Source organism: Sciurus carolinensis, chromosome 4, assembly GCF_902686445.1.
Source record: "Sciurus carolinensis chromosome 4, mSciCar1.2, whole genome shotgun sequence".
NCBI classification, from domain to species: Eukaryota; Metazoa; Chordata; class Mammalia; order Rodentia; family Sciuridae; genus Sciurus; species Sciurus carolinensis.
In genome coordinates, this window is record NC_062216.1 from 152709660 (window position 1) to 152727562 (window position 17903).

The following is a 17903-nucleotide window of genomic DNA, read 5'->3' on the forward strand; positions in this document are numbered from 1 at the left end:
GAGTGTTCAATTTATCCCCATAAAGTTCAAACACAATATTGTAAGGATAAGGAGAAAATGTGTCACGCAGTCTATCAGACAGATCTCAGAAGACTCTCAGCAGGAAGCCAGGGCTTGAGGGAGTCTAAAAGATGGGCAAGATATTTATAAGGGTTTCATGAGAAGAGAGGTCATCTGGATGGAACTTGGGAGATTTCTGGGGTCAGCATGACTCCCAGGGATGAGGCATTGGTACACGTGGTTCTTATGTGCAAACAGAATTGGGAATCATCAGGAATAAGGGTTCAGGTCTGTTCAGAGACCAGAAGAAAAGAAAGTACTGAAAGGCCATCTTTGGGGCTCAGACTGTGAGAGCCAACTACTTCTCATCTTTTCAGGAGACCAAATAAGATGAATTAGAGGGGGAAAAAACTGAGGGCTTGGTTTTCTTTGAAGATGAAATTCCTGAATGTAAAATTTTTTCAAAAACATTAAAGTCTTCACCCAACGTGACAAGAAAGGGTCTTCTCTGGAACAAGGAAGAAAATGCAGTTAAAAATTCACACCAAAAAAAAAAGTGTGGAATCTCATTTGTCTATGCCAGAAGTTGACAAACTTTTTCTGTAAAGAGCCAGAAAGCAAATATTTTCAGCTTTATAGACCATATGGTCTCTATCACAACTATTCAACCATGCCATTATAGGACAAAAGCAGCATTAGACAATATGTAAATGAATGAGCATGGCTGTGTTCCAATAAAACTTTATGGACACTGAAATTTGAATCTTACATGTTACAAAATATCTTCTTTTGATTTGTTTTTAACTTTGAAAAATGTAAATTCTTTTTTTTTTTTTTCTGGTACCAGCGATTGAGCCCAGGGGTGCTTAACCACTGAGTCACATCCCCAGCCCTTTTTTATATTTTATTTGGAGACAGGGTCTTGCTAAATTGCTGAGGTTGGGTTCGAATTTGCGATCCTCCTACCTCAGCCTCCTGAGTCACTGGGATTACGGGTGGGCACCACTGCAACCAGCTAAAAATGTAAATGCTTATTATTCACAAAAGCCAAGAAGTAGCAACAACCCAAATGTCCATCAATGTGGCATGTACATGGAATATTATTCAGCTTTAAACCTCGAGATCATTATGCTAAGTGAATTAAACCAGTCACAAAAAGAGAAATATTGTCTGACTCCACTTAAAATGAAATATCCAGTCAAATTCATAGTAGAATGAGGAGCACCAGAGGTTGGGGGTGGGGAAACAGGCTGTGCGTTTAATGGGTTTCAGTTTTACAAGATGAATAAGTTCTGAAGATGAGATTCATGAGGCGAATACACCCAACACCACCAACCTATACACTCAAAACTGGTTAAGATGGTAATTTTTTTTTAAACTACAATTACAAATAAAAAGAGAAAAGTAAACCCTTGTTCAATCTAGAGCCATGTGGAAACAGGCAGTGAACCTGGGGGTAGTTGTGCCTACCTCTAGCTTATTGGTGGCCAGTCTCAGGGCAAAAAAAGATGGCCCAAATCAATGTTCTTGAACGTTCCCAGTGAAATACCTCTAACGACATTAAGAGGAGACCTCCCACAGGGGGCTGCCTGCAAGTCTTTAAAATACTTTTAAATGCTCCTTGGAATGAAATTCATGAACATTTTAAAATCCCAGTCCATAATGCATGTCGTTTTAATATAACATTGGCATTCACAGGAAACACTGGTAAAAACTGCTCATTCGGGCTCCATGAGGGTGAATGAATTAGTAAAGGCCACGTAGCTACAACAAGGCAGGTGTGAGACCGGATCCCCAAATTCCTGATTTTAGACATGCACTTTCCACCAGCCAGGGCTGCCTTCCCGTCAGACTCCGGCTGTCCATTCCCAAGCCCCAACTACTATTGAAAGCAGTCTCCAAAGTAACGATGGCAAGTCACTTTTGAGTTTCTACCCCAAATCATCAATTCATAAGTTTCAAATATTAATATTTGGCAGGGTTCTAGAATATTTTTTAAGTGAGTCTTAGTCTAAAACTCATTTTCTTCTCCTGCTCTAACTATGCTTTCTCATCTATCTACTCTTTCTAAAAAAATAATGCATTGTTTTACATCATAGGATATTAAATTATGAGGCTCCTGAAAGATCTGTGGTTTTTGAAATTCCCCCTCCACATCCATTTTCTCTTGTGGTAGACAGTATTGTTCAGAATTCTTCCTTCAGAATTCTCCCTCTCCTCCTTCCTGTCCTGTGACTTTAGACTCAGCCATATGATTTGCTTTTCCCAGTGGAATGTGAGTAGAATGAGAGTGTGTGAGTCCTAAGCCGAGGGTTTAATAAGCATCACGTGCTAACAGGTGTCACTCCTCTTGAGTTCCTTATTCCCCTGGAGAACCGCGTTCCTTTAGCCTGGGTCCCACAATGAGAAGACATATGAAGCAGACATGCACTTATTCTGCAGACTGGAGCAAAGCCCAGCCAAGCTGGACTCACGTGTTACTATAAACTACCGTCAACCAGAATCCACTAAGAAAGAGTTCAAGAGAAAAAAGAAGACTTTTGTTAAAGAAAAAAAAAAAAAAAAAAAAAAAAAAAAAAAAAAACTGTTTGCAAACTCACAGCTTGCTCTGAAGAACAAAGAGAGGGCCTAGCTTGTACAGAGGAATTTCCCACCCAGGTTCTCACTCTGGTCTGCTCATGCAAATGTGGGTTGTAACCTTGCCCATTCCTGACAGGCTGATATTTACATATGGCTTTAGGTCATAGTTCCTTGATCAGGTTCAGGGAGCAAAATGAGACTTTCGGGAAATGTTCATCTTGGCACGAGAACTTCCAGGGCCCAAAGGTTCAGGTTTTGGCCCCTCTAGGTACACAGAGTACATGTATGATTCCCAGCCAGCAAGTGGCTACCAGACTTCATTCGGAATTGAGTTCCAATTAACCACCTGGGACTCTCCTGAGAGATTCAGATTTTTTTCCAGTTCACACTACTAAGTCTTGGAGTTGTTTGTCACACAGTGTTATCCCAGCATAAGCTCACTAATACATTCCTTCTTTTGTAACCAGGGCTTCGATTTTCTTTTGAGAACCAACCCTCTAACACTCTTCCTCCTCAGGATTAGTATGTATGCCCTGTGTATACCAACTCCGACTTCTCATACACTCAGATTTTGTGGATCATCTCTGGTGAACTCAGCTGTTCTTATCAAAGCTGAGAGAGCATCTCTCTGGGCCAGTAGAAATGTATGACATTAGGCTCTGCCACCAGCTATAAAGGGCTCCTGAAGAAATCTCATAACCCATATAATCCTAACCCCTCACTGTTCTACAACAAAGGAGCGTGGATCATGCACTACAAGTTTCCACACTTCTTGTCTACTTTTTTTTTTTTTTAATCTTTGCAATAATCATTTTATTTTGTACAATACTTCTCAAATGTTTAAAAAAATGGACTCTAAAGAATCTTAGAGATTATTTCTAAAACACATGCACAAATGTGTGTGCACAGGTAATTTTAAAAAGAAAGATACATGGCTAAAAAAGAAAACATGAAAACCTAACAAACTTTAAGATTTGTTCACCGAAAATTTGTTTATTAAGAGGCTAATATTCTATGTAGTTGGCTCAACATTTTTGTGTAACTGAAGAGCCTGAGCAGCCCTGAACAATCCAGATGCCCACAACAGAACACAACGTAGACAAATGACTATGCTCCTGATCCTTAACATGAGACTTCTGTGACTTCTCTTTGCCAGATAAATAAAACAAACCTTTCAAAGTTATTACAACTTCAGAAATTCACAAATTCTTATTTCTCCAGGTTTTTGAAATCCCCAAATCAAAAGCCTTCATCTGAAACCAACACTGAGAAAAAGAGCAATGGAAGAAGCTCTTTTATTCATTACAGAGCAAAAATACACACTATATTTACTCATTTATATTCCACTTGGGAGAATATGCTTTGTATTTAAAGAAATAAACGATTAGTTGTCAGGAGTTGCTTTTGGAGAATAATCAATAAGCGACTTGTCAACAGTTGGATATTGATACCAGGGTCCATCACCTCTCGCACGCATTAGTCTTCGAACTTCCAGCTCCTTTAACCGTAATTCAGCCTTTTCGGATTCAATCTGAAGAACAACCATTGTTTTTTCATAATTCTTTTCAGGGCACTCAAAGAAAGTACGAGCAATCCATCTTGATATAGGATGCTTGTAATATTCCCAATGTTCTGGAATATAGCCTTCTGGAATTTCTGCTAATTCAGCTTCACCAATAAATATATTCACCAGAGTTATGCCAATTGCTACTGGAAGCCCAGTCAACAAAATGTAGAATTTCAATAAATTCAAAAAACGCTTGTCATAGTATGAAGAAGGTTTGATGATGAACAGTCTTTTCCCATGGCCTGTACTGTGTCGCACAGGAGCGATGGTCTTCGGGAAAACACGGGTGAGGAAGCTTCCGAATCTGAGCGGAGTGCCAGCGCGGCGGCCAGACAGAACTGTCACTGCAGTGACCGAAGCCCGCTGCAATAAACTCATGGCCGCCATGGCTACGACGCTCTTGTCTACTTTTTGATTGTGAGAAGGAAATCATAGGAACGAACAGCAGTTTTCTCCTAGAATTCAGAGGACAGAAACTGCAGACACCTGGAAGCACAAGCTATTCCTTGGGCTTCGAGAAAGACTGGAATAGGCTCTGAATTATTCATTTATATGAAGAGCTGGGAGTAATGGTGCAAATTATCCAAAGAATCAGAGAAAATTAAGTCTTCCTATGAGCAGGGAAGCTCTAGGGCTGCCCCCAAAGTGTTTCAGAAATGCTTTAGCCCCAGACGTAATTTGTTCACAATTAAATTGCTTGATGAAAACATTGCTTGATGAAAACCCCTGCTTCCTTACATATTAGGGTTCCAAAGGCTTATTGGGGAAAAAAATAAAATAAAAAGCATAAAAGCCACCAACTTAAGATATATTTTGACTATGGCATATACTTTTAAAATTTCAGACTTTTATTATTTCTTTCTTTATTTTTGGGCACTGGGGATTGAACCTAGGGGCACTTTATCACTGAACTTATATCCCCAAGCCCTTCTTAATTTTTTGTCTCAACAGGATCTTGCTAAATTGCTGTGACTGGTCTTGAACTTGCAATCTTCCTGAGACCTCCAAAGTCTTGATTTTTTTTTTTTTTTAAACAGTGTTAGGTTCACAACAAATCTCAGCAGAAAGCACAAAGATTTCCATATACCTACTGCCCCACAAATGAATAGTCTCCCCCATTACTAACATTCCCCACCATTTGTTACCAATGATAAACTTACATTGGCACGTTATCACCTGAGATCCACCAAATCCATCTTAGGGTTTGCTCCTGATATACATTCTGTGAGTTCTGACAAATGCATAATAACATGTATCCATCATTACGGCATCCCATGGAGTAGTTTTACTGCCCTAAGAATCCTGTACCCAGCCTGTTCCTCTCTTCCCATCCCAACCCTGGCAACCACTGATCATTTTACTGTCTCCATGGATTTTGCCTTTCCCAGACGACCATATAGTTGGAATCATATAAGTAGTTGTTTCAGACTGGTTTCTTTCAGGCATTTACTTTCTAAAATAAAGCAACATGGGTTCTTAATTGTGTGTGTGTGTGTTTCTGAGAAGGATAATAAGTTTACATTCTCTCAGTCCACAGACAGCTGGATCATATAGGAACACAGTACAAGTTCTGCTGAGTGACAGGAGAAGCCAACTAGGGATTTAAAACGATAATCCCCAAAGTGGAAAATTAGCTGTGGAGAATCAGGGGTTGATAAACAGTCCTCTTTCCCATACCTTCTCTTCCCCGCTCTACTCTTCTATCCTGACCTCCCACCCCCACACACCAAAATTTTCTCCTGCCTTTCAGAGGTCTGGGGAACCTTGTCCCACCCAAGAGGGTCTATCTGCATTAGTCACAAAGCGAAAATGCTGGACCGGCTAGGTACTCTGATAGGCACTTTGGGGTGGGGGTAGTAATAACTTCCACAAAAATACAGGACTGTCTTTTAGAAGCTCACACTTAGTAGTGAGAGCTCTGTAAACAAGTAATTTTTCAGAGAGGTTGCAAAAATAGAAACAAATACAGTGGAGGAAATGTTAGAATGTGGTCCTTTTGAAAGGACTCAAGCCCTGCCCTCAGAACATTTGGTTTAATTGGTCTGGGTTGAGTACCTTGTTGGATAATTTTCAAAGCGCTCCCCAGGTGACTCGAATGTTAGCCAGGACTGAGAAACACCCCAGACACACAGAATCAGGGACTCCCAGGGTGAGGCCCAGCAACCAGTGTTTTAACGAGACCCCAGGTCAAGCTGTTGCACAGTGGTGCTTGGAAATCATGGCTCTGCACTGCTAAGGAGCACAGGCACGGGACTGGAAGGTTCTGGAAGGTTTGCAGTTGGGGTTGGAGCACAAGGGTGGGAGTAAGGGGCTCTTCAACAGGCATCCTTCTTCCTTGTCATAGACTCAGGGCAGTGCAAAAGCTTTCTCAGAGCTTAGCCTGGGCCCTCAGGTGGGAGTCTAGTCCGGGGCCACAGAGGCTCCTCAGATGCTTCAGTCACTGGGGCCTGGTGGTCACTGCTCTTCACCACCTGGAGCAGGCTGGAAAGTTGGGGCCTGCATCAGGCGATAGTGAATAGCCAGAAAGTTCTCTGACTGGAGAATTGTGGCTTCCCTCAACTTTTTCCCCAAGTTGGGCCCCCCACTTAGAGGCTGGCTTGCTTTTTCCTTTTTTAAAAAATTAAACCCCAGACAAGAACACTGTCCACCCCCAGACAAGAACTGCCTCCCTTTCTGTACACCCTACATCTTCTCATACTAAACAATCATGTCCCGCCCACAATAAAAGCAGCCCTTTGCCCAGAGCAACAAACCCTGAACCCCACTCCTCATGCCCTACTGCACCCCGCCATCTCTTCTAGCTGACATAAAATAGCGAGTCCAGCGGCCTCCCCACTTTGGGCCTCCACTCCCTGGCCAACAGGACAGGACCTCACAGTGCTGCCCCACGCAGCCAGAGCACAGGGACCCCCCATCCCTCGGGAGAGGAGGGATCCCCGTTCCTGCCGCTGCCCAGAGTCACTGTCCCGTGCGCCCGGGGTAGCTTCTCCGGGTCGCTGGCCGAGCCCCCCCTGGCCCGTGGGGAGGGGTTGCGGCCACTCGGAGTCGCCGCGGGCCTGGAGGCTCCTCCCCTGGGGTGGCCGAGCAGGAAGCGGGAGGGCGGCGGGCGGGGGCGCGGCGCGGGGGCGCGCGGGGCGTGCGGGCGTGCGGGCGGGCGCGCGGGGCCCGGCGGCGGAGTATGCGCGGGTCTCGGCGGGCAGCCCCGGCTCACAGCCGCGGCCCGGGCGCGCGGCGCGGGGCGGAAAAGCCTGTTTACACAGACTGCACACCGCCTGGGGAATAATGCAGTAAAGGAAGTGAGCCGGCTCGGCCTGACTGCTCCAACTTCCTGCTCTCACACACACCAGAGGGGGAAAAAAAAAGAAAGAGGAGCGAGAGAAAGAAAAAAAAGGGGGAAAAATCAGGATCTCATTACAGGAGCAACAGACCGTCTGCAGACGCCTGTCAGCATGGAAAGTCGGGGGCTTTCGCCCGGGTCCTCCTAGAAATTCCCCCGGAGAAGGATCTTGAAAGCTCCCCCACATCTGGGTAGGTAACAGGGCTTCTGCCTGTTGCTGGGACACTTGCAAAGTTTCATTTGGGGTGTTTTTTCCACCCTTTTCTTTGGCGTGGTGGGGGTGGGGCGGTGGGCGCCACGGAGTGGCTGCGGGCCAGGGTGGGTAGGTGGTGGGAGTGTGTCCGCGCGGGAGGGGGCCCGCCGCGGGAGGGGGCGCAGCCGGGATGCTGCTGCGCCCGCGCCGCCGCCGCCACTGCCACCGCGGGAGCTTGCGCGCCCGGCCAGGGGCTGCGGGGACCCTCCGTCGGTGTCTCCCAGCCCTGGGGCTGCGCTGCGAGCTCAGAGGAGTGGGCGCCGGGCGTGCAAGCTAGGGCACCGGTGCAGGCGGCGGGCGGAGTTGGGGACGGCGAGACTTCAGGTCCTTGAAATGAAGGAACCGTGACTGGAGGAGGCTGCGTGCCTGTAGGCTGGACCGTCGTTGACCTTCCAGCTGGAGCTGCGGTCGGGCTCCCCTCGGGGTGGGCAGAGGGCACCAGTGCTCGGATCCAGGGAGGGAGACTCGAGTGGAGAGGGAGGTGGAGGACATGGGCAGCGAAGATGTGGGGCTGGGGGCTGCGTCCACTCTCGCTGGCCAGGTGACCCCCGCCCAGGTCACCGCCCCAGGCACACACCCCATCAATCGGACATTTAAAAGCCGGTGGAGTCTGCTGGGCCGGGTCTGGGAGATGGACCCGACAAGAGATGATCTGGGCGCTCCCAGCCCTTTAGCGTCGTACCGAGTGCTGGCCTGTGATGTTACTGTAACTTTTCTTTTGGAAGGTGGATTAAAATTTGGAGGGTTAAAAAAGAAAAATAAAAGGTCTCGGTTTTGTTGTTTTCTGAACCCAGTCATCCTGGGGACAAGCTGCAGTTAGGCTGCGGGTGGGGGTGGGAGCAAGAAATGTTATTTCAGAAACTGCAAAAGGGGCTTTAAAAAAAAAAAAAAACGAGTGTCGGGAGAGTTTCTGGCTTGTCTGGAAACGGCAAGACTAATTGCCATGCGCTTCCGCTTTGAAACTGGCAGCAGACAGCATCTTGAAAATGACTCACTAGAGGAGCTCACAAAGAAACTGTGGTTTGCTCCTTCTCAGGTTTATGTATTTGTGCCTTTTACAGTTTCCTTTGTAGTGTTGGAGGGTCCCCCGCCCCTTCCCCGCCAGCCCCCTCCGGCCCTGCATCTTTGAAAGCCCCTGGCGGGTCTTTAACTCCCCCCCAGTCTCCCAGCCCAGGGTGGGGGCAGACAGGGGGAGGCCGAGTTGTTTTTGGAGTTGGCTAGGGAGAGGGTTAAAGGGATTCTGCTGCTGCAGGGGGAAAAAGTTCCCTGAATTTTCCACTGGCTGCTGCAGGAAGAGAGAGCCCCTTTAGTCATTGCTAAGTAATGTCTGCACACACACCAACTAATCTCATTAGGAGTTTCCGCTGCTCCACACAGGAGGGGTTTTGTGCAGCCACTGTCAGCCTGGGGAGCCCAGCGCTGGAGACAGAGACAAGTTACTGCCTTATTTACTTAGAGGTGCCTTTTCTGCCCCGTGAGCCTTTTCAGGGCAGTGTCTGAAAAACTGTGAAGTCACTTTGGCCATTTTGGATCTTAGACTTACAGGTTTTTCTTCCATGTGTGTGCATGTGTGTGTGTGTGTGTGTTGTTGCCCAAGCAGCTCACACACACACACCCATCCTCTCCAATCTGTGCTTGGTCTTTGTTGGGGGCTGAGGTGGGGGGAGTCTGAGAAACCCAGCATGTTCCGGGCATCTATTAATGAGCTTAAATGGATTTCTGAGCCTTATTGCCCAACAAAATACCCTCTGATCTCTCTCTTTTTCTCTGTCTCTGTGGCACACATTTATTTGGAAAAGGTCAGTATGAGTTTGAATTTATGAGGATTATAAAATTACAAATTGTGTTAGGAGGGCATGTGGGTCAGTTAAGGAAAGTGTCCATAAGTGTTCTTAGAGTTTCCAGTAAGGATCCTGCCTGCAAAACCCCTTGAGTATGAAAAGCAGTGGCCTTTCTGTGCCAAATATAGCACAGGCCTTCTGGCCTTTTTTCTTTTTTAAGCCTGTACATGTTGCCTAGAAATGGGTAGAGTTACTAAAAAGGGCAAAGAATTTTAAGGAACCCCATTGGAGCCATGGCACCCCTGTATTGACAAGGACACATTGCCCTGTCTTGAGGATTTTTAAGGTGTTGGTGTTTCTGTTACCCAGCAAAGCCTGCCCTAAAAACAGCCCAGCCAGCCAGACCAGGCTGTGAGTCAGTGGCCATCAGTACAGGATGTCCCTCATACCATGCCTGGCACAGAGTAGGTGCTCCATAAATTGTTGTATTGCAGCTGTGAGTAGGGTGACAACATTTATCATAGGTGAAAAATATGTAATATATTATCATAGATGAAAAAAAGGCTTTCAAGAGCTCACATCGTTCTGCAGGAGAGTGCCCTAAGGTTGGAGGTTGTGCATACTTCTCCTAGACCTCTCCTGTGATTAAAAAGGAGGCACTTAGATCTCCTCATTCCTGCAAATTGTTATTGGGCATGTGTAAGGTTCATTTATATCTGTGCTTCTCAACCAGGACTCATTTTGCCTCCCAGGAGACATTTTGGGTTATCATAACCAGAGGGGGTGCTACTGGCATCTAGTGGGCAGAGGCCAGGGATGCTACCAGTCATCTAGCAATGCCCAGAAAAGCCCCTGCAAAGGATTCCTCGCCCCAAATGTCAGTAATGCCCTGATTGAGAAACTCTTGTTTCCCTTAAAAATGATGACCGTGATAAAAAAAAAAAACTCACATGCATTCATTCAACAACTAGGGCTTTTGAAAGTGGTCAGTTAGTTTTTCGTTTTTGGGTTTTTTTTTTTTTTTTTTTTGCTATTCACGAATTTCCTCTCAGGTGAAGTAGAATGACTTGTACGTGGTGACATTGTGATTATGTACACATTGTGAGCTGAATCGGATCATTTCTGAGCCTCCATGAGCATAGCCTCTCCACACACTTGGTACTAGGCTTTTTAGAACAGTATCAGCTCAGATGGGGAGAGCAGCAGTTTTTTAGCCCCATTTGAATTTCAAAGTTACCTAAACATTTATTTAAAACCTCTTTTTTCTTATATAAGAAATTAAATAATTCACAATTGCTAATATACAGTAAATGTAACTCTGAGATCATATATTACAATTTATATTTGTAATAACTTTTTGGAACTTGAATCTTTTCCTGAAATTGGTTTTATAGGACTTCCAGGCAGTATATATAAATTAAAATATTCCTGCTTAGCTGTCAGATATTGGATTTTCTGTGTTCTGTGCCACCCAATTACATTTATATCACTGATTCAGAAAACCGATAAAGTTGTAAAACGTGACGTATTGACAAACTCAAAATATTTAATGAGCATTTATCTGAGGATGTGGCTTCCTGGAGTAGTCTTCTTTCTTGAGTGAGGTACTGGTTACTCATTGCTAGCTTTGTTCCCTTTCAGGCCTGGGGAATGACAGAGTCATCTCCATGTTTCCTAGATCTGGGGTTCCTCATCACATCTTAAAAGAAATGGGTTCTCAGTCCATTTTGCTTTTGCCCTGGCCACTGACTCCTCACGCCCTCCTGCACCTGAGTGGCATGGGTGATCTGCATGAGGGACTCCACTCTTGGCAGGTTTTCTTGTATGTTTTAGGCAAAAGGTTTTCAAGTCTCAGATATTCATAACTCCTCTTTGCCTTTATAGATTGATTTATAGCATACTTGGGACCATGCTAGCCTAAAGGTATTTTCTAAAGGTTAGTTATTTTTTCCTGTTGTGAAAAATATTAGCACAAATTACCTTAGGAAAATATGGAAAACCACAACGAGAAAAAAAAAAAAAATCTAACATAATCCCACTGTTAACATTTTGCTGCGTATTTTCCAGTCTTTAAAAACGTGTGTGTGTGTGTACACACGAACATGTGCGCACATAAAATTTTTTATTTGAAATCACACTGTACTTACTGTTTTGTAACTTATTTTCACTTAACATATCATGTAACACATTTCAGTAAGGAGTACTGAGGCTGAAATAACCGCACATAAAGCTTGTATTTATTGATCTCATAAATGTGTTGACTCAGTGATGAATTTACATAATTTCTACATGGTCTTGTCCAGTGTCTTTGTCCTCTGTGGCTCCAGTAATGTCCCAAGAATGCTGCCCTCTTGAAAGACTGAGTTCCTGTGTGCTGTGAAATTTGGGATTTTGATGAGTTTCTCTATGATTTAAGAATGAGTCATGATTTGCAGGAGAATATCAAGATGTAGTAACAGGAAGTACAGGGCACTACACATTAAAATAGAATGTTAAGTGATGAAAGAAGAAAAACGAGGTTAGACCAAAGTGCACCTTGAAACTACCTAGTTATGAAGGGATGGAGACTGCATTTTGTACATTAGACAACTCTTTTTCATTACTGTTTGGTTTTATATCAGTAGAGTTTCCAAACTTTGAAATTGTTGTTTTAAATTGATTTTTAGCTCAAGGTTACTCTTGCCCCTGGCCAGTTCAAATTGAGGTTATTTAGCTTTGTGATCAAACCATGGTAGAGAGTCTGTGAAAACTGTTTTTGCCATGTATAACGCACCCTGTTAAATTGAATTCTCTCTGTGTGTATGTTTAACCTCTGTTTAACGAATCCTAAAGGGCTTCAAATAGAGCATTCCATTTTTGAAGTAACTACTCTTTGCAGAAATGTGAATATCTATGATTCGCACTCACAACTGGCTTCCATTGTACATGTTGGCAGTTTTCAAATAAGCTTTGAACTGGTCATTTTAATAAGTTGTGATTTGGTTTGAATTGCCACTAGAAATGGACTCTTTGACTACTTTATTGATGTCTATCAATTTACATTTCCTGGTAAGTAATTACTAAATCATTCTAAGGATTATTTTATAATTTGACTGAGAGATTTATTTGTATATATTTAAAGAAATGAAGATGATAGTTCTATTAGTGTATTCTAATTTGGACTGAGATGTCCAGTCTAAAAAGAAGATCAAAATTTCCTAGTATCATAAGTTTCTCTGCCCCCTCTGGAACTGGGGATGAACCTAGCCTTCTTCCTCTGAGCTGCATCCCCAACCCTTTTTATTTGAGGCAGGTTCTTACTAAGTGGTTCCTGCTGACCTGTAACTTGCAATCCTCCTGCCTCAGCCTCCTGAGTTAATGGGATAATAGGTGTGTATCACCAGGCCATCATAGTATTTTAAAAACTCTTATATCTAAGAACAGTTCCTAATTATCCAAGCAGAATGCGGAAGTGATGGGGTTTAAAACACATATCTGATACCTTCTCTAAAGCCCGATGAGATTAGGGCTTCAAGCAGTAGAATAAAAAAAGAAAAATATGACTCTTGACAGCTTTCATCCTTTTTATTAAAAAATTGAGGCATAATTACATATATTAGAATAACAGATCTTAAGTGTTATTGTATGTATCCATATGTCCCTAAGCTATTTTTAAATATAGTCCTTGTCTACTTTTTATTCCATTATGGTAATTTCATGATTCCCCCAAGTAAATTCTTAAACCCCAGAACACCTTCTTAAACACCAGAAACCTTTAATCTGTGTGGTTCAAAATAAATCACCAGGCTAGGCATGGTGGTGCACGCCTGTAATCCGAGCAGCTCAGGAGGCAGAGGCAGAAGGATCACAAGTTCAAAGTCAGCCTCAGCAACTTAGTGAGGCTGCCAAGCAACTTAGACCCTATCTCTACATAAAATATTAAAAAAGGACTGGGGATGGGGCTCAGTGGTTAAGTGCCCCTAAGTTTAATCCCTAGTACCAAAAATGTAAAAATTAAAAAAATAAAAAATCACCAGAATGTGTGGATTTCTTCATCATACAGTGAAATGAAAAACCTCTTCCACATGTTAATATCCAGGACACATTTAACCAAAAGTCATCTGTATGCTGTAAATAAGAACAGATTCCCTTAAAACTAACTGGGAGGAGAAGGTATCGTTTAATCTTCCCAGGCCTCTGTTTCCTGGGCTAGATGGGAATGTGACTGAAGTGGAGGTTCTGGGATGGACCCTTTCAAGTCAGAAGTCCATTTGTATAACACTTTTTTGGAGCAAAACTTGACTTCCACAAGTTGTGAAAGTGTGAAGTGAATCCCCAAACAACCGACTTGGAAACACACAGCAGTTTGGACACACTGATTTCGCAGTGGGAAAGAAGCTCCCCTGGCAGTGTCCCCTCGGATTCCCTGTTGGCCCTTTATTGAATAGGGAAGACCCCAAGGACCACCCGCTGTGCTTGCTTGTGACAGGCAGCACTATTCCTAGTGACCCTGGGCACCCTCATTCTTGAGACAGCAGTGACTGCCTCTGGGTTGGGTGCTGAGTGGGCCCAGGTAGGGTTGGGATCACCAGATGGAGTTCCGGCTCCTTCCCACTGGTGGTCTTTGAGGATGCTCTCCCTCTGCCACCCAGTGTCTTGAGGGCTCCCACATTCTCTCTCACCCCTTCTTCTTAGGAGCTGGAACACTGACCCTGTCCCTCCCCTCCTGAAATTCCTTCAGCGGCTTTGGTGTAGCTTGAAGACCTGAACGCTTACCCGGAGCTGCAGGCTGTGACTTGGGCCAGCCACCCTGGCCTGTCCTCAATTCCTCAAACGCTCACTGTGCCCCCCTGACCTCTGGGCCTTCCTACATGCCCTCCTCTCTCCTGAGAATCCCTCCCTTCACCATGTCTAGCCAATGAGTAGTCACCCCTTAGCTCCCTCTCAGCTCAGCCATCACTTTGTGGGGGAGGCCTCTGCTGTTTCCCCCGTCCACAGCTCCCTCCCTCGTCCCCTCCTGGCCTTCGGAGCCCTTGCCACAGGACGGTTTTAGATACATATTTCTGGAGATAGGGCTGTGGTCCCTCTTTCTTCATTACTGTTCTCTCTCCAACCCTCACGAACCAAGTGCATGTGGTGGCACAGTGGCCCTGTTTTCTGAGGTCACTGTCCAAACCCTGAACCCATTCACTTCATATAGCAGGGGATCCCTGGATACCTACTGATGAGTCCCACACCTGGGTGCCGGTCAGGCTGTGTGACCCTCTGGCCTGTGACCATTTTGTCCTCCTGTCCATCCCAGCACTTTGTGCCATAGCTGGCCCTCAGTGGAGGGGACGCTTGTCTGGGCAGTCACCCTCCCTTTGCCGTCAGACATGGTAAAGCACTTGGTTTCTCTGCGTGACTCTAATGCTTCCCTAGACAGTGAACTTCCTGGATTAACAACAGGCAAATCTCTTGGGGAACCATAGACAGTCCCGAAGACCTTCTGTGCTGTCTTCCATCGTGTTGAAGAACGGGAGATGTCGGGCCATTGGGTTAGTTTGTTGATATCTAAGGGGACACACTCCAGTTCTGTGGTTGGAGCCAGGGTTGTGGTGCCAAGAAGGGCTGGTGAGCAGCAAGTAATTCACAGGACGGCGCAGCCTGGAAGAATCTCAGTGGGAAGTTCTGTCCGTGTCGGTGAATCATTCTAAAGTAACCCTTTCTCCTTTACGGAAGGCTTCAGTGAGGCAAGTTCTCCTCCTGAGTTTGGATGATCAGGTTTGAGTTCCAGAATATTCATAGTTCTTTTCTTCACTTATGAAAAAAAAAATGTGTAGCTTTTGTCCTTCACTGTTTGAGGTTAATGATGTTTCTGATTCAGTTTTAAAATAAAGTCTCTGCTTGTGTGATGATGGAAAGATCAAGGACTAATACCCCAATTGGTTTTGGTGGAAGAATGCTAGTTCTGCTGATTAATTTCACCAGGGTTTTGCCAAGGAGTGGTCACACCTCAATTAACCGGAATGTACTGGGCAGCAGATTTCTCCCGCTACACGGAACTAGAAGAAAGTGACCAACACAGCAGAAATAGCAAGATAAGCCCAGGGATTCACTCCAAGGCTCCTGGCTGAGTCAGGGATTCTGCATCATCCTCAGAGTGATAAAACCGGGCCCAGAACCATGGACCCCTCTGTTAAACAGTACCCTAAGCAAGAAAAGGTGGTGTTGATTTGAGGATCGTTTCCTAACACTAGGAAAGTACATCCAAAAGCTGGAGAGTGTGAAAAAGTGAAAGATATTGGCATGGAAGGAGTGTGTGTGCGCTCATGGAGGGCCTGTGTTTGCCTGAGGATAAAGGCTGCAGAAGGGTCTGAATATGGACAGCGTGTGGCCTTGGTCTCTGCTGCTTCTCTGTGCAGAGCCACTCTGCCCACGTAGATCTGAGCCCTAGTTCAGAGGTGGGTGCCTATGAGTGTTTACTGAGCTTCTCCACCCGGAAGGATCATTGTTTCATTGTGAGAAGTCAGGCGAGAACCTGGATTTATTATATAATTTTCAGGAAAGGAGAAAGTTTAGATTCCTGATAATTTCAGCAAGTCCTATTATGAACATACAAAGAAGAGACTTAAAGCCATTTGGCACTATTCCGAAGACTGTGAGTTGCACTGCCTTGGTTTTCTTGTGTAATCTTGAACTTGAAATCCCCTGGAATCCAAATTCACCAGCATTAGTAGGAAAGTGATTTCTCCCAGTATCCCTACCTCTTTTCCAAGCCAAGACCCAGATACCGATCATTTAGACCAGAAGGCATTGGATGGCATCTTTTTCTATTTAAAAACATCTTAGAAGAGTGCCTCTAAACCTCTGCTCCAAGGCAGAGGTGTGTTCACATCTGTGCTGGATGCCTGGTCTGTGCACAGCTGGATGGACTGCATCTTTAATGGTGAAGGTAAAAACAGACGCCAGCCTCTTAACATACTGCTGAGTTCACTTCATTAGTTGGCTTACTGTTAATCCTTAGCTCTGCAGTTTTGATAGGTGGGTAAATGGAAAAACGTTAAAAATTTCTTAAAATAAAGATGATATTTGAGGATATCATGAATCAAACAAAATGACCCAAGTGTACTGTGGTTCTCAAAAGCTCTCAATGAAGGCCATTGCCTTGCTTTGATTTAAATCAGAGCTGAACCGCAAGAGCAGTATCCTTTGGCCTTTGCCACTTCCTGTGTTGTTTTTGACCTAAATATTAAGACCTAGTAATTTGTCTTGAAGAAAGTAGAAACTTCAAGACCTTGGTGTAGAATATCATCATGCACCTCATGATTCGAATACTTTACCTAATATTTGCTTTAACAAGCTGGAGAGGAAGTCCTCTAAATCAATATCTGGCTCTTATTTTGTGAATGTAGTCATGCTGAACAATTAGGAAAGAGGGAAGAAAGTTGTATGTGGCATTTCAAAAAGGGCCTGGCCAAGTCAGTAGATGGCAGATTCCTGTGTAAGGGCAGTGAGGTCGCTGGGCCCTGGGCCTGATGTTCCACGCTCATGCGTTCTTCTCTCAGCTGTTTGTGTGACTGTATTCATCTCACATGTGTGAAGGAACCACTGGCAACCACTTGGAAATAGTTTTAACATTCTTTCCTTCACTTATTCCGTGCATCTTGGTGATTCATGAAAAAGGAGATTTTATAAGTAAGAAGCGCTGGAGAAGATACTTTAGTTTTGAAATCATTCACTGTGTATTTTTGCAGCAGATTTCTTAGAAATAACAGCATCCACCAGAACACCAAGATATTTTAAACGTGTTCCACTCACTGTGGTTTGTCTACAAGTCAGGCGTGGTTTCAAATAGACATTCAGTGAAACACGAGAGGTCTTTTGCCTGCTCTCTTATCTTAACCATTGTGTTTTCACTTCATGTGCAAAAGGACTTAATGAGAAGTTACTTAGATTTAGAAGGAAGAGCCCTCTGCATTTGGCACCAGAGCTGTCGTCTATAGCTAGACCTCATACTGAAAATGTGAGGAGCATCTGCATCTGGGGAGAGCAGCACTAAGGAGGGCAGTCGCCACCTTGTGACTTCAGATGCAGCAGAGATCCCCACACGTGTCTTCCACATGAGCAGGTGATGATACATTGAAGACTGCAGACTCTGTTTTTTATAGATCTCTCCCAAAGTGAATATATTATCATACCAGATTTATGTATACATGTTCGTGCCTAGAATTTGCAGTACCTAAATCACACAAGTTTTGCTGTGAGAAGAACACCAAAGAAAAGGCACAGACTTCTATGGCACAGAAGTGACCACAGACTTGGGCCCAAAAGAGCCCAGTTCCTGGCATAGGTAACCACCTCTGCCACAGGTTCTTTGTGCCTCTCAAAAATCTCTAAATGTGATGTCACTGGTATTTTATGTCA

At 44.5% G+C, this 17903-nt stretch overlaps 2 protein-coding genes across 3 annotated transcripts in view; one reads left to right on the forward strand and one right to left on the reverse strand.

Annotated features, from left to right (window-relative positions):
- Positions 1 to 3857: 3857 nt before the first annotated feature.
- Positions 3858 to 4536, reverse strand: LOC124983344 (NADH dehydrogenase [ubiquinone] 1 beta subcomplex subunit 5, mitochondrial-like). The gene has a single exon (XM_047550556.1). The coding sequence runs from the start codon at positions 4532 to 4534 to the stop codon at positions 3965 to 3967; it is 570 nt and encodes a 189-aa protein (XP_047406512.1). The 5' UTR covers positions 4535 to 4536; the 3' UTR covers positions 3858 to 3964.
- Positions 4537 to 7279: 2743 nt separating this feature from the next.
- Positions 7280 to 17903, forward strand: part of Elk3 (ETS transcription factor ELK3) — a 60645-nt gene continuing 50021 nt past the window's right edge. For both annotated transcript variants that reach the window (XM_047550085.1, XM_047550086.1), the window contains exon 1: positions 7280 to 7675. The gene's annotated coding sequence lies outside the window, so the exon portion shown is untranslated. The remainder of the gene's footprint in view (positions 7676 to 17903) is intronic.